General features: G+C 41.5%; 1 protein-coding gene across 1 annotated transcript; it reads right to left on the minus strand.

Moving 5' to 3' along the window:
• Window positions 1-521: 521 nt before the first annotated feature.
• ATP6AP2 (ATPase H+ transporting accessory protein 2) lies at window positions 522-13301 on the minus strand. The gene is made up of 9 exons (XM_055702316.1): window positions 13076-13301; window positions 10300-10430; window positions 7876-8004; window positions 5963-6058; window positions 5631-5768; window positions 5252-5305; window positions 3714-3863; window positions 2523-2639; window positions 522-1645 (listed from the first exon to the last, which is right to left on the minus strand). Exons 1-9 carry the CDS (start codon window positions 13143-13145, stop codon window positions 1451-1453), a joined length of 1080 nt encoding a protein of 359 aa, XP_055558291.1. The 5' UTR covers window positions 13146-13301; the 3' UTR covers window positions 522-1450.
• Window positions 13302-26088: the final 12787 nt, after the last annotated feature.

Here is a 26088-nt window from a genome sequence, read left to right on the forward strand (position 1 = left end):
GGTTTTCCTGGACTTGGGCAAAGCTGCAGCACATTACTCAATTCCACATGAAGCGCCATTCAGGATCTCCAAGACACGAACAACTTCAACACCTCCAAATCAGACATTCCCAGTAAACAAGACCAATTCAACGAGCAGATCTTTTCTGGAACTGGAACAAATACCTCAAAGGTAAGCACATTGGAGGACAAGATGATGAAATAAAAAGTTTCCATTCATGTTGTTGTAGTCTGGAAGAATTCCTTTTACCACAAGAGCAAATGAGTTTCTAAAAAGTAGGTAGTTCTAAAAAAGATTCAAGCCAGAGATTAACTGCTTGTTTTCCTAAAGTCACTACTTGGTTTAGGAAAATTAATCCATACAAGGTGATCTTCCACCCTTTGCTTTTGAAAGACAGTAAAAACTAAGCTGTTACAGACTTAGGCCCGCTGTCACATGCGGGAGGCTGCCAGCACCTACTCTATTCAGCTAAGCAGATACTAAACAGAAGTATACACACCTATGAAGCCACAAAGAAGAAATGCATTCAAGAACAACTGTTCTTTGTTTTATTGAATGGTTGAAGCAGGACTATAATCCAGGTATATTTAAATCAAGTGTTGGTCCACTCTTATAATCAAAAAGAATTTTTTTTAAATAATAACAAAAAACACAAATGGAAGGAATATGAAGCATCATAATAGGAACTTCCAACTGTATGTGACATTAAACTATGATCAGACTGGTGCTACTTCAATATTTATAGACTCTCCACTGTATAGACCAGCCACACTAGTGTCATTTACCTTCAAATCACTGATGTTCTAGGCGAAGGATCCTTCTGTCTACAGCTCACATCTGAGCCATCAACACGAGATCAAAATGCCATTTGTGCCACTAGAATTGTGGTCTTGTAGAAATATTTCTATATTTAGTATTTTACTAAAGAATAATTACTATCCTCTCTGAAGTTACATATAGCCATTATATTTACATCAAACATCTACAAATGGTTCATAATATGCAACACAACAATTTAGCTATAATTTCTAATCTTCCAGTGTAAAAGTTTCAAACAACATGTTGCTATTATAATTTCAAATTATCTGTTTTGCACACAGTCACAGGCAGTACAGGGTATTTCAAAAACTCATGTTACATAATAGAAAAATGGAATGATGTTACTTTCATAACAATTACTTTGGGGATTTTTAGGTTTTTCTGTTTGGTGGTGTTTTTTGTTGTTTTTTTGGTTTTTTGTTTTTTTTTTAAACAAGCAGATTTCAATTTCTAAATCCCATCTGGTGCTACCACTAACATTTAAAATAGGCTTGAGAGGGGAAAAAAAATACTTAGAAATAAATACACCTTTAAAAAATTCCACAATTAACCATGTCAGAATATTTGTTTTCCATACAGTTTAAAGGAGACCTTACTCTTCATCATTCCTTGTGTTGAAATGCAGTGCAGTTCAATCCATTCTTATCTTCTGATTTGTCATCCTATAAATAATGCTGTCATATCCAGGATCCATGTTCCAGAGGTTGTAGGAGATAACTATCACAGCTAAAGCAAGACCTATCATCATCCACAGAATAATGTTGAAGATTACAGCGTAGTTGTAGTTATATGGATAGGCGAGGTTATATGGATTTTCTGTTTCACTCTGTAATAAAGAAAATGTGCATTATTTTAAAGGTAGCTTGCATACAAAACACATTCTGACTACATTGAAAATCTAAGCAATCTGAATAGAGGAGATGTGTTTTTGTCTAGACAATTCTGATACTAGGGCACAAAATGCAAAAGTGATTATGTGACTGACATTAACGGAATCCAAACGCATGGGCTTACAGGAGCCTCATGAAATTCAGTTAGGACAAATATAAAGCCCTGCACCCAGGACAGAATAACTCCACATGACAGCACAGTCTGGGGAACTGACCAGCTGGGCAGCAGCTCTGCAGAGAAGGACCCAGAGGTCCTGGTGCACAAGGCGAACAGGAGACAGCAGTGTGCCCCTGCAATGACGCAGGGCACCTGCATCCTGGACTGCATCTGGAATGTAGGCAGCAAGGCAAGGAAAGCAATCCTTTCCCCACTTGGGAAGCAGGACTCACGTGCACTACTATACTGGGGAGAAAACAACAGTAATGCAAATTCTAACAAGACATAAGGGAAAAAGTTTTCACAGTAAAAGTGGTTAAGACTTTGGAACAAGCTGTCCAGAGAGGCTGTGGGACTTCCACCACAGGCTTTCAAGAACTTGGCTGGACAAGGACCTGAGCAGCCTGATCTAACTCGTGAATTAATCCTGCTTTGAGCAGTAGGTTAGAGTAGATGACCCGCAGAGGCCCTCTTCAACCTAAATTACTATATGATTAAGTCAAGATCAAGACAGGTAAGCTGATCTCTTCACACTCATGCCTAAATCATAGTCAGTGTCCTAGTTATTAAAAAAAAAAAGTTATGTTGAAGTGAAGAATTGATGCAGTTTGGATCACTTTTAATAAATGAGATATAGAAAAATGTGCATCTACTACCTGTGAAGACTGAAGAATGGAGCGAGTCTTCCTTGTGAGGGGAGAATTAAATGCCTTTACAGCTACTACTTCTACTACTGCATTTCCGCTATACAGATTAAACATCTCATCTGCAAACTAGAAAAGCAAAAGTGATTTGATTTAATTTAAAACTTACACTGTAGCCAGGAATTAAGTAGTTTTTGTTAGCAAGATGTACTAAACCATAAGATGTCAGCTTCAGGAATAATTATGAAAAGTTGTAAAAATCTATACTAATTTAGAATTCCACTAAGAAACTGCCAACTTTCATGTGGTTTACAAAACTTCTTTAAAGCCCCTCAACCACTGTTCAGCAGACTGTAGCTTATGACTGCCTTCTGGGCTGAAACTCATCCTTTCATCCCTTTTACAAAAAGCCCATCACTGTACAGTTTCCCAATTGTATGACTGACAGTTTCAACAAAATATTTAGGTTCTCAATCTTCCACTGGGAAATTATGAACTTGAATATTTTAATCTGGTCCAAGGACTAATATGTCTAGTATTTAAAATATATTTGCTTAACTGCAAAGAGGCCGAAGAACAATGTTTAAAGAAAGCAGTTATTTGACTTAGCAAATTCATGCTTTTACACTTTTCCATCATGTTTTTGAAATTCTCAGAAGTGACTTCCTAATATTTTTATCTAAAGATTACATAAGACCTGCTGAAGAATTATTTTCTTGAACACACTGGCAGATGAACAGCAGTTAATTTAGAGGCTTGGAAATTTAATTTATATGGCTTTGTGGGCAAGGGGAAACTAACCACTGTACCCTGGGATAAAGATACTTCCACATTTCTGAGAGCCAGTTTTTCTGAGACATAGTGGTGGGTTTTAAATGCAAGGTATTTATTTAGGAAAAACACACATCAGGTCATGTTGATATATGGTTTCAATGTATTCCTGCTCATTACACAAAATATTCAACACATGGTAGAACCATGTCAACACTTTCCAGAGTGACAAATTGAAATATTCCATTTTATAACTAAACAACTGCATTAAAAAAACCTCAAATAACAAAAACCAAGCATCAGGCAAGCTATCATTAATGAAGTGGCAATTCAAAGCAGAAGACAGTCAATAAACTAACTCCCTTGTAGGTAACACAAAACATTATTTCCTTAGTAGTTCTGTGAGTTTTGTTCATTAGGTAGAAAGTATACCTTTTGCAAAGAGTCTACAAGAATTTGAGAAGCATCCTTGAACTGCTGAGAGTCTTCCCCATATCGTTTTCCAACCTCTTCCAAACCAGCCAGTTCCAGAGAATACAGGTCTGGAGAGTGATCTTTGGCTAAGTGCTTGTGTCGAGATAGCTATGTCACACGATTGATGGCAGAAAGAAATTAATTCATACAAAGGTTATTTTAAAAACACATTTCACAAAATCGGTTTGCTGGGACTAATCCAGCCTCACTTTCCACAGTCATATTCCATATTGATTAGGAAGTGGAATTTCTTGCCAACTTATCTCTTAACTAGAAGATGTCCACAATTGTTTCTTTTCTTATTCTACAGAAGAAAGCAGATGCTCATCATGTAGCATCTATTCCTAACCCAAGGTTATATACATGTAATACAGAGCTCTACTATAAAGAAGCATTATACTTATTCACATCAGAATCCTTGTTCTATAATTGCCATAAAAATAAAGCTTAGAGGGAAAAAAACCACCCACGGAACTACAGTACTTGGATACTATTCCCTCCACTGAAGCTGGCCCTTGCAAAACTGAGTAGGTTGCAATTTCTACCTTGCTGTTACTCATGCACAAAATTTTACTTAAGGGGTATCATTCCATTGTCATTAAATCCAACCAATATAATCCAAATTATCTAAAACAAGAGCAGTGATATTCTTGCACTTCTACAGGTATGAAGCTGCAGCAATGATATTTGCCTGCATAAAAGAATACTCTCTGAAAGCAAGGAGTTTGATCTGTTTCTATCTTCCTGTCTACTTTAACTACAGCATTTCTAGTCCGCAAGACAAAAACAAGTTGTTCTACCTCAATTTGTCAAAAGCCCCATTTCTCTCCACTGGCCCTTCACCTAATGTGAGCTTCCGAGTTTTTCATGACTCACTCTTTCAACTCTGAGTAGCTGAGGGCTGCAGGTTAAAAGACACAAAAAAAGAACATCCCCCCACCCCCAAAAACACCAAAACCAAAAACCAGAACAAACCCCGAATGACAGCAACAAGACAGTAGTTTCTTAGTAAAAAGATCATAAGAATTAAAAGAATTTCTATCACCACCACTATTCACACTACAAAAGTCACTCCCGTCTTCTCAGATACAGTGTTACAGTGATATTTTGAAGTAAAATGGTGGACAGGGAAAGAACATGTTCTCAACTACCATTATCCCTCTCCAGTAAGAAAACAAGGAAAGCCCTGGCAAACTCTTCATTGAGCACTTCCTGTATCATTGGGTATGGAGAAACAGCAGCTCAGAATTCCTTGTTCTCACCAAATGCAATGCAAAAGAAACCACAAATGAATAAGATTCTCATTTTCTTCCACCAGTGACAGGGCTGATTAAATAATGCATTCTCAAGCTATTTGTAACTGATGCAACCAATTGATGACACATTTGAATATATATCACTGGTTGTCAAATAGCCTGGCTACGGCTTCTCTACCTTCAAAGGAGATGTCTGAAGTTTGTGATACAAGATGGGGAAAGTATTTCAAAAAACCTTACCAGGCTTGCGATATCATGTAGGACTTGTAGTTCTGACAGGAAAAGCAAGTCAACCTGGGGAAAGAGGCAGAAGGAAAAGGAATTTCCTCTGATGAAACCAAAGTTAGGGAGTCTTATTTTGTTGTAAGTCTCAGTATTTTACAACAGGTTGTGTCTGTTACAGCATCAGAACATGCTGGAAGGAAATTACTCTTTCAATAAAGTTACTTACAAAAACCTTAAAACTTAGTTCCTAGAGTTCTACTGGAAAAAATAGAGCTCTCCTAGGCAAAGCAAGGCGAAAAAGAAGAAAAAAAAGAAAGTAAAAGCACAAGCTAACTAAGAATATTAGAAAAAAACCCTAATATTAAAGTTCCCACTGATTAAAGTTTTTTTTTACCTCATTGTTTCTACTGAGGGAGTTAAGAGGAAGGGAGCTGAGAATAGAGTTGTCCTGGAATAAACGGTTTCGCAGTTGGCGCAGTGTAACAGAAAGATCTTCAAATACGGAGTTTGCCTTGCCCACCATGTACACTCTCTGCAGGAACAGCCATTATTTAATAACAACAGGGGTTAGTTTTTAGTTTTTCCAGTGACACATTAATAATCATACTTGCAATCTCTCTCCACCACAAAATATTTCATATAATCCATTGGTTTTCCTCCAGCCACACAAGTGGAAAGAGGTTTACTATTTAGAACATCCAGAATTAGAAGTGAAGCAATACTCACTTCCTCACTGGGGGCCAGCTGCAAGACCACAGGAGTTTCCTCAGAGAACAAGGTATGAATAGCATTTGCAACACTGTCAAGACTGAACGGAACAGCCTGGAAGACAAAGTGTAGTTAGATTTTTGAGTAAAATGGGGCCTAATGATATAAAAGGAGATAATTTGGTTACCTACAGAAGTCTGGAATAACGGGCTCTTTTTGAGCAAAGAGTATGAATATTGCCAAAGTAATAATGACAAGTAATAGGAATCAATGTGCAAAAAAACCCCCATGAACTGCTACAGACTATTTATTTGTATATATGGCAGACACAAAAATGAGAACTCCAAGGGACCATGACTGTGTAATTAAGAGGCTTCTGCTAAGAGTATAGCCTTATTTGTCAACAAATATAGAAGCAATACAAAAGGGGAAACCAACCTTAGTGCAAATGGAAAGTTATGAACCCCAGAAAACTGATGAATGAAAATATACCAGTAGAAAGGCTAACTGCTGAAACACCGAAGAGAAGAGCCATATAAAAAATTACCAACAATAAGAAAACCTACCACAGTATAGTGCCGTTACCAGCAAGCTAATTACATTGTTAAGTTTTTCTAAACACTTACTTCTGGGTTTCATGTAAAAAGCATCAGAATGGCACATTCTGTTAAAAATTCTAGTTAAAAAGCATAAAAAACATCCTTGCTAATAAATTTTAGTAAGTCTGTAAGCTAGGTCAATTTGTACCCAGTGGCCCTGAACATGGACTCAGTGATGATCATTTGAAACTCATTCTTGAGTATCAGAGAACCAGTACTTTGCCAGCATACATCTGGGGCAGCTCATCTGAAGCCATGGCACTGGTTAACTGAAACAATTAAAGCTTAAGAATAATAATTCCTATCAATGGGAAATAAAGAAAATACGCATTATGTACATATCAGAACCTTATCAAAGTTACAAGTGCAAATATGACTGAAGACTTCAAGTATATTTAAGGCTTCCACAAGTTAGCAATGCCTACATGGTCAGGTGCAGACAATTCTAAATCAGTTTTGGTCTAGAAACCATTTCAGCAATGCCAACATGTAACTGTGCCTGAACTACTGAACTGTGCTCAAAAGCTAATGTGAAAGCAGATCTGTGTTAACCACAATTTGACCTAAATTCAACGTAAAGCCACATAACATTCCAGTTAGACACTGATATTTTCATCTCCATCTGTGGAGATACTCAAAACCCAACGCAACACGGTCCTGGGCAGCTTGCTTTAGCAGACCCCGCCTGATCAGGGTTTTGGACTAGATGAGTTCAAGAAGTCCCTTCCAACCTAAATGGTTCTGTGACACTGTGACAAGTGTAAGAAAAGTCTCAGCAAAGACAGACAGTGATAAGTAAACATAATGTTGTTTGTTTTCTTTTTTGATACAGTATAATCAAATGGTGTCTCCAAGTGCTATATTTCACAGTCAAGTACTTGAGGAAAACTCAAAAGACAGCTTAGAGGGTGATACAGTATGTCAAAGAATCAACACCACACAAAATGCTATCACACATACTCAGCCTAAGCGAAAAAAGTTAGTAATTCTGCCTATGAATCAGTAAGTTAACATGGAAAGCAGTGGATTTTCTGCCTTTTGGTACAAATATATTAAAACTAGATGCCTTTCAAGGAGAACATGCTGCAGTCAAACAAGTTACTGAATTCAACACAGGAGGCCTTGGGTGATCTTAAAGGCCTCTCACCTTGTACAGGAGCCTGACTGAATTATTTATCCATACAGCCTGATTTTATCATTCAAGGGGACATGTGAACTTCAAGTGAAGTAAGAATAAATAAACGTCAAGGACTACAATAGGGAGTCACGTACTTCTCATTAGATCACAAGACTCACAGAAATCACGCGATAATTCCAAATGTGGATACTCACATTCTCAATAGGGTAAGAAATCCCTTTCACGGGCAACACCAGCTTGTCTACTCCCTTCACTGTTACCAGCACAGTAGCTCGTGGTCTGTGAAACAGATCACCCACTGCAAGTCCAGGCCAGGGAAGGTCCTATTACAAAACAGTAAAAATACCTTATATTTCACAGGAAGAAAGAGAGGAGTCCTCCCCTGCTGTTACAGCAAAGTAACTTCCTATGTTGTTGATATCTCCAGGACAGCCTACTGGAAATTTCATGGGGAAGTAACTTAATACTAGAATGCTTTCATCTTGAATAATACTGTCTCAAGTTAACCATGAAGAAACTGTTAGTTTAAAAGCTGCCAGTAACTTTCTAACAAAGTTACGCTGAGAAAGCATTATACGTATTGTATGTATCAAGAGTTATTTCCCATAATTAAATTAGTAACATCACAGTTTGTATTTAATAAGGCTGAATTTAAATTGTAGGCTGAATTTAATAAAACAAACGACCCAACAAAAAAACCCAAACAAAACCAAAGTCCTTCCCAAAACACCATAGAAACAGGTTTAGGCACACTAAAACACTAACATCTTGGTATTTTCAGTACCAGAAAGAAACTGGGGGTCAGTGGGGTGGGTGGGAGTGTCAATCATACTAACAGCCTACTAATCTAAAACTTCAAAACGTAAAAAGATTCCTTAGTAGCTTCCTACAGTTATGTATCAGTAAGAGCACAGTGAAGGTTTATTCGGGAATAACATACAAATCCATCTATTTGGAATTAATTCAAACAGATTTCTCCATTTGTTTAAAAGACATAACTGCTTGTTTAACTTTTATGGAACAGATTTATTTGGATTTTAGAATTAAATGCCATTGACATTATACTCTGTCTCACCTCAAAGAAACAAAAGAAAAACCTTGTAAAGCATCATCAGGGACAAAAAAGGGGTTCAGTTTTATCTTGCCTTATTAAGAGAGGAATATTGAGGTTGATAATCCCCAATGTAATGCAGCAAGAATGCCAAATTCTCTACAGTGCACCTACTGCACTGTCAGTTTATGTTCCTAGACTACAGCCTTGATGTAAACAGCAAAACGAATGTTTGAGCCCTGCAGTATTCTCCAAACCAGGGTTGGAAGCTACCCATATGGTGATCTCTGCCTTACTGCAGAAAACTTCCAGTGTCGGGGCTTAACTGAGTAATCTAAACACTTCCTTCCCTGCCTGCTTCTAGGATTTGAAATAAGAGCTATTTCTGAAGGATGCTATGGACCCATCACAGCAAATGAATTCCAAACTGGCAAAGGCACAGAGCAAGTACTGAAACACTTTTTTTTCATGATAACCATGTCACACCTCTGGATGACCAGTACGCCAAAAGTCCAGTGTTCAAAATGGGCCAAACCCCACTGTTTTGCTGAGTGTCTTCACATGCAATGCACACAATACCACCTCATGTATTGCTTTTTCTTGATAAATAATCAACATATACTTCTTAGGAATACTACTCATAAGAGTTTGTTACTAGTTTAATGACAAAAAAGCGTAATTAATTGACAGCAAGATATTTTCAGACAAATTCCAAAACACAGGCTAAACAGACCTGCATTCAAACCAGATTTATCAGACCTCTTCCCTACTGCAGTATGGGAGAAATGGGAACCGGCCTCCCTCACTAGCACTGTGAGAACATCCCAGCATGTAGCTTTGAGTATCTGGCTGCACTCAGACGCTGCTAGAGATGTCTGGCTATTATGCTTTCACATACTGCTTCAACAGCCACTCATCCCTGCTGAAGCCCAGCAGAAAAGTAAGTAGGTAAGATGGAATCAATCCAAGGGCTCCTACTCATGTGCCCCACTTTAAACATCTCTAAAGCAATATTCAAAACCCTAATTTGGGAAAACACTACCACAAATCAGGTTTTCAAGTCTTTGGATTACTTCCTAAGTATCCAGTCTACTCATTCTTATTAACTATGCTCAGCAGGCAAGCTTGCTGACCTGACAAAATGCCTGCTTAGCCAAGCCATTTCTTGCAATCTTCAGAGTACTCAAGAACAGAGCTCTATGGATAGCTCATAGGCAAGAAATGACACTGGTTTCCAGAGATTCTCAGTACGTGACCACGGATGGGGGGGATAGCATGTAGTTGGGTCTCAGAGGAACTTAAGAACAGCACTGTAAAGACTCCACAGGCTTGCTTGCTTCCTTCTATAGCTGATGATTCAAATGAGCCAGCTAGCCCAGCCTTTTGCTGCTCACATGACCAATACAGCTCTATGCCTGGAAACCACACTCTGACAAGTCAGTCATGAATTCCTCAAAACAAACAGGATGGTATTTTATATATTCCAGCACATGACAGAAAGATTTGCATGTTAAGTGAGCAGGTCTGTAGTTTCAGAGGTGTTTCAAAATCAAGACCTGAAACATACATCTTCAACAGAAAAGCCCATGGATAACGCAGCTACATCTGGGATCCGCTCGCCAGGAATGGGCCAACTTCCATCTCGAAAAACAACTGACTGAGGTGATCGTAAGATACTAAATTCATCACCGCATACACCTAAAAAACAAACATAAAAAGCTGTCAGAGTTCTTGCAGTCTTTCCCTTATATAATAGGAAAACAGCACATTAGAGCTTATAGTCCTTCTTCCTCCTTCTCATGCCTATCAGTTTATGTAACATAACTACTAAGAACTAATCATTTTAATGCTCTGGAATACAAAATAACACTTCTATACAGCAATAACTAAGGGCAGACAAATCCACATTAACAGAAGCCAGACAATTATTCAAGCAACAGCACAGTACATTTCTCATACTCACTAGCAGGTTGTGAGTGGTGTTAAGAGTTGAACTCTGGAAAAGCTAACTCTCAGCAGAGCCAGGCAGACTCCAAAAATCCTGTTAGCTCAAAAGCAGCTATGCAGCAACACAGCTCTGTTTGCTTCCAGGAGTGCTTGGCATAGCACCTCTTTTCATGCAGACAACAGCCTGAGCCACTGAACCCAGCGCCAGGAGGATCCGCAGAGTTTGTTCCTGGCAGTGCTCTGTTTAAGCCGGCACCGACAGCCTGGCTCCTGCAGAACAGTTCCAGCGCTCTCTGCTCTGCCTTCTCAATCAAATGACGTTGTGAGATGTTTTTCTTCCTTGGATGCCGTACTGGACCTAAGCTGATTGTGTGAAGCCGCAATCTGCAATACACCTCATGTGGGGTTTTCACTTATTTGAGATCCCCCTTCACTCTCTTCCCTATTACCCTGAATAGCAAAGTTGACTAAAAGCCTATTTCTAAACTGTATTATGATGACAGTAATTAACTGTGTAATAAAGTCAGAAAGGACTTCATAAATATAAGAGATGGGCTTATTTCAACCTAGCTTCCTATTTTGAAGTCACTTAAGCGTAACTGCAATACCGTGTACACATTTATCTAAATAAATTTTAAAACATATTTGGTGCATAGAGGCAGCAACATGCACAACACAAAATTTCAGGTGTATTCCCCCAATGAGCAATCTCTGTAGGTTTCTAACAGAAAACTAATCTAACACAAGATTCAAGAAAATAACGTATGAGAGCAATAAATATCTGCAGGCCATCTAACCTGAAGTTCTAATCATACAATTAGTCCGACTGCATACTTCAAAAGGGCATGAATAAAGATAACCGTCGAAAGAAAATAGAAGTATTTACTCATATGATCACTGAAAATTAGTTACCAATCCAAGCAGCTATATACAATAGTTTTCCAGGGCATCTGCAAACACGAAGGCCATTTACAAAAATAGTAAACTGATGTGTTGTGCAGTTATCATTTTCCCTAACATTAACCAATGTGACCTTGAAGATGCTGTTTTAAAGCCTGGATCATGATAGCTCATATAAACGTTGACAGTAAATCTGAGCTATGTTATGATAAACATACTAAAGGAATAAAGCACTGTGACACAGGTCAGGGAAAGGTGGCAAAAAGGAAGGAAACAGGCCAAACCAGTAGGTGTATATGGAGTAGATTCAAGCATTTTTTGTTTTAAATAGGTATGTGTTCATTGGATGGCCTGCTATCAGGTTTAGTGGTGTATCAACCCACATTCTGAAGGTCAGAAATGTTTCCAGACCAATTTGTTTACGAGGGAATTTACAGAACTGGTACAAGTATTTTTGCTCAGCATGTAGGCCTTCACAGGTCTCTCTCTACAAGGGTGTAAGACAGTCACACGTTATGTCAGACAAGTTGGCTTACTTAAGATCGCTTAGGTGGATAAAATTAGAGCATTACCCTTTTCAGTCAAATTTGCCTAGCCAGACTTGATCAAGACCTCAATGATTAAACCTGAATTAGAACTTGGGAACACAAGCCTCTTCCTCAGACACACTGTAACTGCTTGACCACAGCACCTCACTAGGCCACATGAGCACTGAAGTCTAGTGAGTAAATTCTGAGATGCAATTAATACTACATATGGTTATGCACCCACCTACAGAATACTTAACCAAACTTGCACCTTGCCAAAGCTGCACCTCAGGAGAACTCCAGCTCTCAAAAGCCTTTGTGAAGCTGGACTCAAGAACTATGGTATACCGAGTGAAAACTATGTACAGCGCCTGGAAGCCTTCAGTGCAGATGACATGCCTGACTGACGAGGAGTAACAGAAACCCTCCAGCCACCACAACAGCAGCTCCGCAAAACGCCAGAATTCGTACATGCAAAACGGCGTGTACCCGCAAAATGCTCCGCGCTGCCTTTGCTAGAGGGGGAAGTGCCAGGAGGAGCTGGGGGGGAGGGAGGTGGGGGGGGCAGGGAACTGCAGCAAGAGGCCAGCCCCCCACTCCCACCCCTCGGTCCCGAGGCTGCCAGGCCGACCGGCGCACACACACACACGCCCGCCCGGCCGCCCGCCCCCAACGCTGCCCACGGGCTGGTGAAGCCCTGGCGCCGTGCGGGGCCTGCGGGGCCTTCCCGCCCAGGCCGCCCCAAGCGCCCCCGCGCCCGCTTGGGGCCCCGCCCCTCCCTCCTCCCGCACCCCCCGGCTCGCGCGCTCACTCCCCCCTCCCCAGTCGCTCGCGCGCCCCCTTCCCCCCGCCGCGGCCCGAGCTGGCTGAGGCGCGCGGTCGTCCCTTCCCCCGCAGCGGCGACGCAGCCCCCCGCGGTAGCTGACCAGGCCGGCGCTCCCCCACGCCGGCTCGACCCCGCTCGCTCACCGGCGAGACAGGCCGATGTCACCAGCACCGCCACCTCCAGGGCCCAGGGACCCCCGCCGCGCCGCCCCATGTCCGCCGCCGTGCCGGCCGCCGCGCTGCAAGACGCCGCCGGGAAGTCGCTGGGCCGCACCGTCGGACAGAGAACCCCGAGCGCACCTCCCACTAGGGAGCGCTGACGGACACCCGCCACAGCCAATCTGCAGGTGAGATTCAGGGCGGTTAGGCGGGACTCTGCAGGAGTGACTGACGGAACTGACCATTCGCCAGGGAAGCACACCCCTACCCTGTCACGGGGCTGACCGGTCAGCTGAGATGCGGTCCCGCCAGGGGGCGGAGTCTTAAATTGAGTGGCGTTTCCACTTGGCCAATCAGATCGTGAGAGATCTCTGCACCATTTTCCTCTCTGCACCGTAAATTCAGAGGGGAGCGGTGAGGAGGCGGCGCCTCGCCGGAGTGAGTTGACGGCTGATTGGACCAATCGGAGTGCACGGGATCGGGGCCTTGCCCCTCCCACCACTCATCAGCATCACCGGGATGGCGTTAGACGGAGACGAGGTTGGATCGGGCAGCCTCGGCGCGGGGGGCGGGAAAGCGCTCTGATTGGCAGTTAAATGCACCATTCAGAAAGCAAGGCCGCCTGCTCCTCCGTCCTCGCACCTGTGTAGCGCGGGCATCTCTGGCTGTGCGGCCGTGGCGTCCCTTCCTCTGCGCCCCTCTGGCAGTGCATCTGGTGTACCTTGGGAGGGGCAGAGGGGAGGGCAAGAATACATATTAAGAGTGAGCTGGTCCGCCTAGTGAGGGAACTTGTTTCAGAGGGGAGGGGGGGGACTGTTTTTTGTTTTCTTTTCTATTTCTTCAATGGAGTTTGAAATAATAAATAATTTTTGAGTTTGTGTTTATGCCTGATACCTGCCTCAGCGCGCCACCTCTGACAGGCAAGCAAAGGGAGCTGAATCTGAGGTGGGCACCTTGGCGTAGTTTGTGGTTTGGACATTTATGGGATCCATCAAGCTGGAGAGGGTTATTGAGCTGGGGAAGGAGAGGGATAGAGATGGAGTGTTTGTCTGGGAAATCCCTGGCTGCTTCCCTGAAGGGTGGTGGTTGGGAATGGTTACAGTAATGTATCCATGCTCATCTCACCTCAGCTGTTCTTGATTGTAATAGAAACAGGCAGCTGGGCGCGTGCTGTTCATTGTATGTGTAGTGTTCCTGCAACATGAACAATCAAGTTGTGAGTGTTTCTTGGCATCTTTGTACATTTCTAGGCTTGGGGATCTTGATGAGACTATCTGTAAGTTAAGGCAGAGAAAACTGGGCTTTTAGGGTGAATTGCCGTGTAGCATATGAGGTGAAGACCTCCATTTCATTGTGGAGAGCATCCTGTAAGTAAAACTGTCTTATTTCTGTCCTGCATTCCTCAGAAAGCAACGTGTGTAAATTCACAGGAAATCCAGCAGTGCCAGGAAGTATTTTGTCTGCTTTGCTGGAACATGGCAACTGTGTCACATCTACATGATAAGACTGTATTTATGTGTTAAGCATGACAGAGATTACTAGCCACACAGCTGTCTGACCAGAGCTGTTCTGCTGTGTATTTAGAAATTCCAGCCAACTACAGAAAGACTTTGAAAATCTGCCTGAGCAACATTTCTGCACCAAAAATGGGGCTGTGTCTAGGAGAAGCAGTGAATGAGTTGGGGAATGCCAAGTAGTAAAATGAAAGTGTGTGTACAACAATTGAACGGTATTTAAAAGGCTAAAGTTATATCCCTGCATCTCCCACACGATGGTGTGTAACAATGGGCAAATCATTTAAACCCAGCTTTTCGTAGGTGGCAAGAATAGTCTATTCCTTGTCTGTAAGATGATTTGCATAAATGAAGAGGAGCTGCTGCTCCCACTGTTGTCAGGTGGAAACTATACTTTGAATATGAAAACCATGCCAAACATGTAGAGTACTCTGAAATTCAGCAGCCAGGCAAGTTACAAGCACTTCAAATTAATACTCATATATTCTTTACTTTGTATTGTGCATCACAAAACCAGCACTGCATAACAGCTTTTGTAAAATAAATGCAAATAGATGTTTGTGAGATTACCTGGATACTGTAGCAAAGAGCATGATCAAAATAGTTGCTTCATTTTGGTTTTTTCTGCCTTCAGAAAAGGATTAAAGAACATACAGAAGACAAGGCCTGGATCACTGAACAAAAACATTGAATGATTGCTTTTTCAATAAGCCCAGCCTGTTTGTGCACTGAGCAAGGTAAGATGATATTAAAAAAATAGTATCCTATCTTGTAAGCTGAAATGATACCACAATGTGTATGCCCATGGATTCTGGATTAAGGTTATGTGGGTTACTTTATTCTTGGCTTTTACTGGCTCTTGGGTGCTTGATTTTGCAAGTGTGCTGTTTACTGTGTATAATTTAGCATTGTTTCACAAAGTTTAACCTATCTGGGAAAAATACAGTTCCTGCACTAAGATGCTTGTAGTTTGAAATAAGTGATCATAGGACGTGAAATATGCATATACACTGGATTGCCTTGTCACAGCAGCAGCTGTAGAACTGCATTTTCCCCCTTATCCTCCCCTCCCTTCAGATTGGGTCTACACCCAAAAAATGTGTAGAAATAAGGCAAGAAGGGTGGCTCAAAGCAGTGTTTGTGAAACTGCTAGAGAGCATTAGGTGGATGTGATGGTATTTTGGATGGGGATGTAGCAGAAAGTGCAGAGCAGGGGAAGGAGCACGTGAGGGAAGAGGTTGTCCCTTCTTCTAAATCAAGGACTTCTTACAAACATGATGTGTAAAAGAAGGGGGCAAAGTGAGTAACACTGTTTTAAATAAGTTGTTTCTCTTATATTTGTTACTATCTCTGTGTTTCATATCTATGCCTGTTAGCAATCATTTAAAATTTCGTTATGATTATGCTGATACTGTTTTCCATAAAACAGTCACTCTAGAAGTCATGCTAGAACCACAGTGTCATCTTATTTTTTCATATTTGCAGTAAGAATTGTATCTTTGAGACTTTAGGGTTCACATTCCCCTTTTTTTTCTGAACTCTCAGTACTGGCAATACTATAAATGAATTTTAGAAATAGAAGATAAATCAGAATTCTGCATTTGGATATTCCTATATTCCTTCTCTGCTACTTGTATTGCTTTTCTTCTTGAAATCATGATAGAAACACAGTTTGTGAAGAATTCTCTCTTCTATCTTGTGTTTTCCTGTTTTCATCTTGGTTTCTTCTTTGGGAAAATAGTAAGTAGAAGCAATAAATTTTATTATGAAACAGTCAAGTCTCACTAACTCTGTACACTGGTTTTCAGTGCCCACTGGGTATATCTGTATGTCAGTGAAGCCCAGTATAAGAGAGTAATACCATCACTTTACAGGCTGACAGAGTTCTAGCTATTTTCTCTAGGCTTAATTTAGATCCCAGCTGTCCTTTGAAGAGACTGCGTTTTGCAATCCTTTAAGCAATACTTGTGACAAAATCTACATGCAGTAGAATTATTCTAATAAAACTTATTTCATTCAGAGCTTCTGCTCAGGGCAAGTAAAAAAATGAGACAACATGCACATTAGGTCAGAAATAATTTTTATAAAGCCACATACTGCTAGTAGCAGTCACAAAATCAAAGTGCCAGCTGTAGGCAAAATACCAGTATTCACTGGTTCTTTTAGTAGTGTGCTGTGCAAAAATGTCCTCAGCAGGAATTGCTCATGTGCTGTGTGGATGCTGCCTTTGCCTAGAGCCTTGTCTGTGCTAACAGTGTTGTGGATGATGGTAGAAGAGGAAATGCAAGGAAAAGGCTAAGTCAAAAGCCCTTTGTCTGTACTGGACTACTGTGTTATCATTTGGTTTTATTGTGTCACTACTAAACCAGGTGTAGTTGCTAGCAGAAGTAATTGTCTCAACCATCATTTCCAAAACAGTGCTTTACCTGGAGAATATTCGCCTAGCTGCTGCAGCCACCAGGCCAGCCGTATCCTATGGCAAAGAATGATTCCCAGTGCCAGGTGCCATTCAGTGTTACCAAGTTCAGAAGCGCGGTGGGGCGAACAATATCCCTTTTGGTCCTAGGCTTTACAGTCTCACAGAAGATTTATGCACAGAAGCTCCTGTGATGCTTTCTGACTTTGACATGCTAATGGAACATGTGCCTAACACAGTATGGGTTTGTTGGATACCCCCTGTCCTGGTGTGGTGGGGGCATGTGACAAGTTTGAAAGACACTCTCTGTTCGGCAGTTAATTTGGGGCTGCTGACATATGGGGAGGCTGGGAGATGAGAGACAAGATGATTGTGCCTGGCTTGGTGATTTATACCGGTTACAGTTGTCAGGCAGGTCTCACGTGAAAAGTTGTTAGTCTTTGCCACTGAATTGCTTTGTGGTCTCCTCTCTCCTGTCCCCATTTACAGACTTCGTCTGTGTGAGCAGAAACAGTTGTTCCTGCAGATGTGAACATCAAGGCTAAATAAACCAAAGGCAGCTCAAGCAATTTCTAAAGGGCTCAGAAAAAAATCCGAAAACAGTAAGAAACCCCAAACCCCTTGTTAATAAGCTAAATCTTAGGCTGTGTCAGAGCCGATTTCGTGAAGACTCAGATCATAAGAAAAATGGAAGTACTTCCCTCTCTACAAGGTGGAGATGTCTTCTGTACTACTTTGTGAAAGGAAGGAAAAGTGCCTTTCTCTTATACTTCTATCAGTCAATAGCTGACTTTGTGATCTTAAAAGGAGATTGCTAGCTTTCTTATCAGTGGGACGGAGCTACAGTTAAAGCCTGCAAATATGCATGAGAAGCCCATTTTAGGGTTCTTTTTGCTGCGTTCTATATGCACATCATATAAAGAGAACTATGCTTCTTTTTTATGTGTCAGAACAAATGTTACAATGTTAAAACTGAGATCCTGCAATGCAGCTCCTGTAATCTCTTGACGTTTTCTAGCAGTTTTCTCCGTGCCTTTGTTTATGACTTTTGGCAGCACCTATGGGCTCACTGGAGGTGAGAGTGCCACTGTACACAAGTTTTGCTGAAGGCGGTCCCCGGCCTGCAAGGTTTGCAGTCTGAATAGTGGTAGTGGCTGGAACAGAGTGTTGATGAAGTGACTGACTTGCCTGAGCTCTTACAGCAAGTTAGTGGAAAGAGGAGGAGGACCTTGCCTCTCTTGCCTGTACTTCAGCCTATGCTGCCCTCTCAGCCCCTGAGGGATTTCTCTGCCTTCAGTGATCACAGCGGATTTTTAGAAATGTATTTTACAAACATTTTGTTCTGGTACACAGCACTGCACTCTGCTAAGAATGTAATTTTGATGTAACAGTTCTGAGGAAGATGGTCATCTGTAGTCTGCTTAATGTTAGTAGTTTCAAAGTCACATTAATCACTATCTTTTAATTAAGCCAGCTTAATAAAAAAAAATTAATGTGCTATTTTTAATGGCATTGAAGGTAGGGGGAGAGTATGGTTTTAAGGGTATTTGATATAATTAAAGGTACACAGCTTCCCAATGTTGATGTTGTAGCACTAATGAGGAAGAAAGCCTGGGAGAAAGAAACCAAATATTTCCCTGGAATTATGGAGAGAAATTAAGATATATGTGTGTGTGATGCATATGAATTGTAGTTGATCTGTTCATTACATTTTCCTTCAATTTGTCTTGATAATCCCAGCAGTAAGGACTTCAGCAAAGTGAAGATTTGCCAGCGGCCTTTGGAAGGTATTTTGAATGAGCGTCCCGGGATCGTGGGCACTTTTGGCACCATCTGCTGGTCAAAAATGCGGTTGCAGCCTCGCCGGGTTTGTGTTTTCATCTTCAAACCAAAAGTTAATTGAAATGCAGCCTGTCTGGGGCACTTCATTTGGTGTCCCTTCTGTCCTACTACCCAGCCTTTCTAGTAAACAGTGGCTAAGAGCATCACTGAAGTGGATGACAGAAATTGAGTCAGAACTAGGAAATGAACTAGGTGGGAACTGCAGTGAAACCGGCATGCACTGTTTCCTTCCAGGTCAGTGGAGAATTTAAGTTATTCTATCCCACTTGTTTGAGCTTACATGGTTTCATAAAAGGCAAGAGGTCATCCACAACAATTTATTAGCTTATTAGGGAGAACTTGCCTTCAGTAGTGCCAGGCTAAATTTTACAATCTGCAAAGTCTCATAAACTGCACCATGGAAGCTTAGAATTGTAGAATGGTTTGGAAGGGACCTTAAAAACCATCTAGTTCCACCCCGCTGCCAGGGGCAGGGACATCTTCCACCAGACCAGGTTGCTGACAGCCCCATCCAGCCTGGCCTTGGGCACTGCCAGGGATGGGGCACCCACAGCTGCTCTGGGCAGCCTGTGCCAGTGTCTCACCACGCTCACAGTGAAGGATCTCTTCCTTATACCTAATCTAAATCTACCCTCTTCCAGTTTAAAGCCACCTCCCCTTGTCCTGTCACTACATGCCCTTGTACAAAGTCCCTCCCCAGCTTTCCTGTAGCCCCTTCAGGCACTGGGAGGCTGCTGTGAGGTGTCCCTGGAGCCCTCTCTTCTCCAGGCTGAACAACCCCACCTCTCTCAGCCTGTCTTCATAGGAGAGGTGCTGCAGCCCTCTGAGCATCTTCCTGGCCCTCCTCTGGACTCACTGCAACAGGTCCATGTCCTTCTGATGTTGGGGGCCCTGGAACTGGATGCAGTACTCAGGTGGGGTCTCATGAGAGCAGAGCAGAGGAGGAGAATCACCTCCCTCGACCTGCTGGTCACACATGTTAGCTGACAACACTTAAAGCATCTCTGTTCCTAATTCTTCTTAAAGACCAAAGCTGGTACCTTTGCCATCCAAAACCTAAAACAGTAAGTTAGACTGTGTTTTTATTTGATATACAGCCATTCTTAGAGTTTCTGAGCACCTTCTAGAAAAGCCTTAAATCCTTCCTACATCCTTTCAATCATGGCTCTGAGCTCTGGAGTGGAAAAGTGGTAAAGCAGGAGACAGGCCTTGGTCATGTGCAATAGGGAAACAGCCAATCATCTTCTCCCCAGAAGCTTCTGTCCTATTCCAATTCTTTCTCTACCTGGTCTCCCACCTGCAACTTTGATATTCAGTTTTGTTTCTACAATTTCCCCCAGTTTCCAAGAAACCCTAGAGGCTAACCAGCTACAGAGGAGACACTGGGCCATTGGGCGACTAGGTTAGGTACTGTGAAATGGCATTCCTCCATCCTGTCCTAAATACAGAATATACACAAGTGTTCCAAGAGCATTATCCTTTCTCTGGCACAGCTGCCTAATATTAACATCAAAATGTAGGCTGAGCTTGTAGGTGTAGGCATGTCAGCCACTTGTCACACAGTAAGTTGGGGAGTGACTTGCCAGCAGGTAAGCAACTCGGCAGTAACTACCTGCATGTCATACACAGCTGTAACAGGAGGGCAGGGTTCTTTGGCTCCATTTCAGTGAAGGGTAAAGCTAATTTACACTTTCTCCACAGCCAGCAGGTATAAGAGTTGGCTTCTGTAATCTGTCGCTATCACTTCACCAACTGAGAAGGACAAATGTGATCTTTTATACTTTTGGTTAATGAGGCCTCTCTGCTCTGACCTATCGTGTTTTGCAGCCCCACAAACCTAATATCCTGTTGTGACTACTCAGCCTTTCTGGAAATGCACCTCTTCTTCCAGTTTGAGAAGATTTAGGATGTGGTGAGAGGGAGAGAGTTAAATTTGACATTCTATGCTTGAAGAGATTTAATTGAAGTTCACCCAGGGGAAAAGTCACTACCAGCAGATAAACACCTTAGCTTGCTATTTCTACTAAAATGGTTAACAATGGAGTAGTTAAGACTTAAAATATAATTTGTTGTCATTAAGCTTTTATGTTATCTCCATCTTGAGCTCAATAGAAGCTCCTGTTGAAGAGTCCACGTGCTTTAGACGTGTCCTATAATTTGAAGGTAATCATTGCAACCATTAGTGTGAAGATTGCTGATCTAAGCTTATAGCTTTTTGCTTTTGAAAGGTGTGGCAATGTTTCTGTTCTCCCCCAAGTCTGGTTATCTCCCCCTCTGTATCACATTGGCTGTGGGCCTCCTCTCAGTTTACTGCATGGTTATTCTGACCCAGCTCTTGTGGGGAGTTGGTTTTCTTAAACTTCAGGAAGCTGAACTGACTTGTTGAAAGGTGAGATGATTATCAAAGCTAGGGCAAGGGAGGGGGCAGGAGTTCGTGGAGGGGAGTAGGGGAAGTGCAGTCCTCCCTGTTTCGGTGCCCTGATAGCATTTGATTAGCACAGGCTGCGTTGCACCTCTTGGCCTTACCTCTAAGGTCAGGAGCCATGATTAAACAGTCATTTTAATCTGGTTGCTGCTGTTGCCAGAAAAATTCCTGGTTCCCTCCCCTTGTTTGTGCTCTCTCCCTTGTGCTGAAGCTCAAGTTGAGGGAGCTTTTCTTCCTCTGGGGTGGGTCACTCCTCGGTGAGATCAGCTCTGTAAGTGGTGTGGCCATACAAACGTCGACACTGCTGCAAGCAGTGAGGCAGGAGCCACTAGCTGAACGTCGGACTGTCTAGGCACCAGCACAGATTCATACCTGAATTAAGTGACTATGTATCCACTAGTCATTTTTCTTTTCTGTGCCCTTCAAATCGGGCTTCCAAATGAGATACCTGAATACAAACACGCTGACCGTTCTCCTGTTAATCACGCTTTCTTTAGTAGTCACTTAGTGTTTGGGAAAATCAGGCCAGTTCTACTTGTACTCAGTTGCACTGCGTCCTGGGTCTCATTTGTTACTGATCCTTGTTGTGGGAGGAGATAGCGTGCTTGAGAGCTGAAGGGATGGCAGTGTAATAGTGAACATCTGTAAGACCAAATTGTGAACTTAAGGGAGATAATGAGAATGCTTTTGCTAATACACAATATGTATTATTGAGAAAACGACCCTTTTTCCATTGCATCTTACCTCATGGAATTTGAAACCACAGTGTAGCTACATACACCTTTGGGAGGGTAAAGAAGGATTCAGCATTTCAGCCGTAAGCCACAGAAAGGCTTTTCACGCTTGCAATATCTGTGTCTCATTTAACAGTTTCTTTAAATTTTGGTGCTTGCTTTGGGTACTTTCCCTAGCGGTCTCCCAAACTGATTATAGACTTGTTCAGCTGATTTCCATCTCGTGGTTTTCTGTCAGTCATTGGGTTATTGGAGAGCTGCTGTCAGATTTAAAATAACTATTATGCAGGTCCCCTGTGTTTAAAAAAGACAAAAAGTGAAAGAGAGAAACTGGTCAAAAGGGCTGAGCTGTGAGTAAGGAAGCAGCCTTAGCAATGGAAAATGCAAGGCAGTTGTGTGAAAGAGCTCTCCTAGCCAGTGTGGACTTGGGATAAGACAGATAACCTCAATGAGGCTGAATGAAGTTTGCTTTTTAGTGGCTTGAAATGAAATACAAAGGTGGTGCATGAAGTGTATTATTCCCATAAGCCTCTATGAAATGTCAGACAAAAATGTCTTTCATATAATGGCACAACCAAAGCTGAGAATTGTGCAAGAAGAAATAGAGCCTTGAAGTAAGCAATTTGATTACTGGAACTATTAGAATGGAAAAGGAAAAGTTGTAACCTGGAATAGTGGGGGCAAGGATTTAAAAAAAAAAAAAGCCACAAAAAACCCCCCACCAAAAAGTCATATAAATTTTGCTTATTCTATTTCTTAAAAAAAAAAATAAAACACAGTAAGACCTATAAAAACAAGGACCTTGCTGATAGAAAGTTACTTTTTTTGAGACCCTACTACACAGGCACTGTACACTATTCTTACATATACTAATCATGTAACAGAGAATGTCTGTTGTAAATTTGCAGAATTCAGTCTTTTTTTTCTTGAATCTCTATACTGTCTGTTCTTGGAGCGCATTAAAAACATTTACCTTCTTATAAACCATTCAAAACATAAGTGAAGCCCGAAGAACTGCTACATCCATTAGGAACAAGGTAGAAATGTCAGCAGCAGGGCCAGTCCAGGGCTGACTGTCTATGATGCCAGAGACATCTGCCTGAAAGGAGTAAGTGAGGTCAGAACAATGGGTCTGACACACATCAAAGCAATTCTGGTGCCAAAGAGGTTTTATAATTACCTGGTAAAGTTGAAGAACTACTCAAGTAACAAGAAATTTCTGGTTCAAGTTAACATATAGGTCGTGGTGGTGTTGTGAAGAGTGGCTGGGAGATTGCAGCCTGAGTACATAGAGTAAAGCAAAGTACCCCTGCTATGTTTCTGTGCCGCCATGCAAGAATTCTGGATTTTCAACCTATCCCCATTTCTTTCTCCCATGTAAGGTTGCAAGGGCTTGGTCTTACCTCTAGTAACAAAGAGAGGGCTGTATTCATTGGCAGTTCTGTTGCTGAGATCTCAGTGTAGTCCCTCTGATGCCCCACCAGCAGGTTTGTAGTTGTCATAAAAGAGCTTTGCAGTATTCCCCTGAAGCAGCTCAGCTTGCCACTGCTGCTTGCTCCAGCCTGTGTTTTTGCTGTCAACAGTCTCTTAGAATCAGAAAAGTCACTTTCTCTTGACATTGAACAAAGAACTTTGTTCAAGTGAAGGTTGCCCCCAATGCTACACTGTCTCGTTCATTGGAAAACTTCTGCCTAGAACATTCCCATGACAATAAACAAGGCATTCCAGTGTAGTGATGCTGCAGTGACACTGCATTGCTCTGTACTGTGTTTGGCTGCTAAAAAGGGACATTGTAGTGTGGATAAATCACAGTACTTGTCCCAGACACAAGAGCTCATAAAATTCTTGCTATGATGTCTTAGGCCAATGCTCTGGAACACTGCAATGATTTTTAAAAGCTGTTGTGGTATTAGTTAATATACAAATTACTTGTTATGAGACGGCATTTTTGTAAAACTTATGTAATAAAAATTAAATAATGATTATGTTTTTTAAAATAGAGATATTAAAAGTGCCCTATTCTGCAGACCAAAGCAATAATATGTTGGGAAGCATCAAAGCATTAAACAAGATGGTTTGCATCATTAACACTAAATGAAATGGCTTAACAAGCCAATAAATGATGAGAATAAAACAAAGTTATCACACAATACAGTTCTTGAAAGTGCCAGAAAGAAATTTTCTGAAGCAAATAATTTTTCAGTAAAACTAGATGGAATTTAAAGGAACATGTTTTTCTGATTACTGAATGTGGGATCAAATATCACAGTTAAATACTATTTTGCATATTCAGTGTAGTATATGTATGGTCTTCATAGCAGCCTAGTGAAGCAGAAAGGAAGAGTGAGCATTATTTTTCTTATTTTGTAAATCAGGCAAATGTATCAGGAATTACATCAGGAAGACTGGGAAAAAACCTTGCCTCATTTTGAAATCCATATGGTAGTTAAATCTTTAAACCTTTCTTTTTCTTTGTTTTCTAAGTCTGCAGAAAGTCTTTACACATTATGTTCCATAAACAAGGCTATGAACAGAACAGTACTTACAGAAGTGTGGGCCATTTCAGAACCTGTACTGTTCCACTATGTAAACTGCATTTTTTACAGTGTGATATTTATGTGCATTAGGCTTTACAGTTAGAGACAAGAAGATAAGGTTCATGCTCCACAAAGCTTCATTTAGGGCAGGGATGGGAAATACTGGCTGTGGGCTGGCTGTGACCTGTTTCTTAATTTCATGTTGTGGGATTCTTTTCATTTTTAGGTAAGGTGAGTGGTAATGGGGCTAGACGGGTCTCTGACCCTTGACAAGGAAAAGATTTCCCACCCTTGGGATAACATCAAGTTGGTCAGATTAACATGCTTCCCAGTTCTGCTTTGTGTCTGCACATATAGCTACTGTCCTGGGAGCTAAATATTTTTCAGATCCAAAATCTATTACGCTTGCTTTGGAAGATAGTTTACCCTGTGCCTTTAAAGAGTACTGATGGCACAGATGAACCTGAGAGATCTTATCAGTCATTATTGCAGAATCTGCACACAGCATTCTGAGATAAGAATATATACAAGTATACTAATTCTGTCCTTTTGACATTTGGTAACTTTGTCCTTTAAAACAAACCTTTGGCATATACTCATGCCCTGCCAAATTCAGCCATAGTACTGCTAGGCCTTCTCCAGTGACTTCAGTGGGTTATAATTAGCATTCCACTGCTATATATCATTTTCTCTTCCAAACTCTGATTCAGGAAAACACTTGTGTAATTATGAGCATCTGTTGAAGTCCATGGTATAACCCCACGTCTTCTCCATAAGAAGGAAAGTGGAGAATATTTCTTTTTTTACTAAAGTAGTTTTCTGGGGAAGGGTGGAAAAAAGCGATTTTGGCTCATTCCTAGAAGAGAAAAATGGGAATGGTGGTTTCTTGGGTCAAGTAAGCAATAAATCCAGGCAAAGAATTAGCTGAAAAGACTCATGAGAAGTTTGTGGATTACACTTGCCTTCAGTTAATTTTTATTTTATCTTTAATTTTACATTAAGTACCTGCTTAATGTTTTACTGAACTGGTGTTTCCATCCGGTATTATGTATCTCTCAACACATTGCATTGAAAGCAATTTTGAGACAAACCCCTCTTCATTCCCCACATTCTTCCAAACACTGCTGTTACATGATTTGATTGCTTTTGATTGTTCATCTCTTCCTTTTCACAGCAACCCCCACCCTCCTCTACTGATGGCCCAGACAGTGTTCCAGAGCCCTTTCCCCTGACAGAAACAGAACTTAGAAAATAATGAGTGAAAAATCTTCTCTCCCTCTAGCTGGTATTGAGCAGGGTAATGGGCTGCTCCATTTCTCCGCTGGGAGATGACTTTTGCAGAAGTGCAGTCTCAATGGGGAGAGTTTGGGGGTGATTTCTCTTGCTGTAGGGGAAAACCCCGTGGTGGTGGTGGTTTTCCTTGCAGAGAAGCCCCCAGAAACTGCCTGTTCCCTTATGGATGGGTTCAGGCAACGATATTTTTTTTTTGTTCCTTGTATCTTGCTGTGAACTGTCATCATGATGACAAGG

The sequence above is a fragment of the Falco cherrug genome, chromosome 2 (genome assembly GCF_023634085.1).
Source record: "Falco cherrug isolate bFalChe1 chromosome 2, bFalChe1.pri, whole genome shotgun sequence".
NCBI classification, from domain to species: domain Eukaryota; kingdom Metazoa; phylum Chordata; class Aves; order Falconiformes; family Falconidae; genus Falco; species Falco cherrug.

What these genes read in the sequence shown, in the direction of transcription:
- ATP6AP2 (XM_055702316.1), bottom strand. Translation starts at nt 13,145, where the DNA reads ATGGGGCGGCGCGGCGGGGGTCCCTGGGCCCTGGAGGTGGCGGTGCTG. An exon ending in AGCTGGCCCCCAGTGAGGAA is followed by an intron (nt 5,769 to 5,962) that starts GTGAGTATTGCT and finishes CTGTTCCTGCAG; the next exon opens with AGAGTGTACATGGTGGGCAA. An exon ending in TTGTAGACTCTTTGCAAAAG is followed by an intron (nt 2,640 to 3,713) that starts GTATACTTTCTA and finishes TTGCTTTTCTAG; the next exon opens with TTTGCAGATGAGATGTTTAA.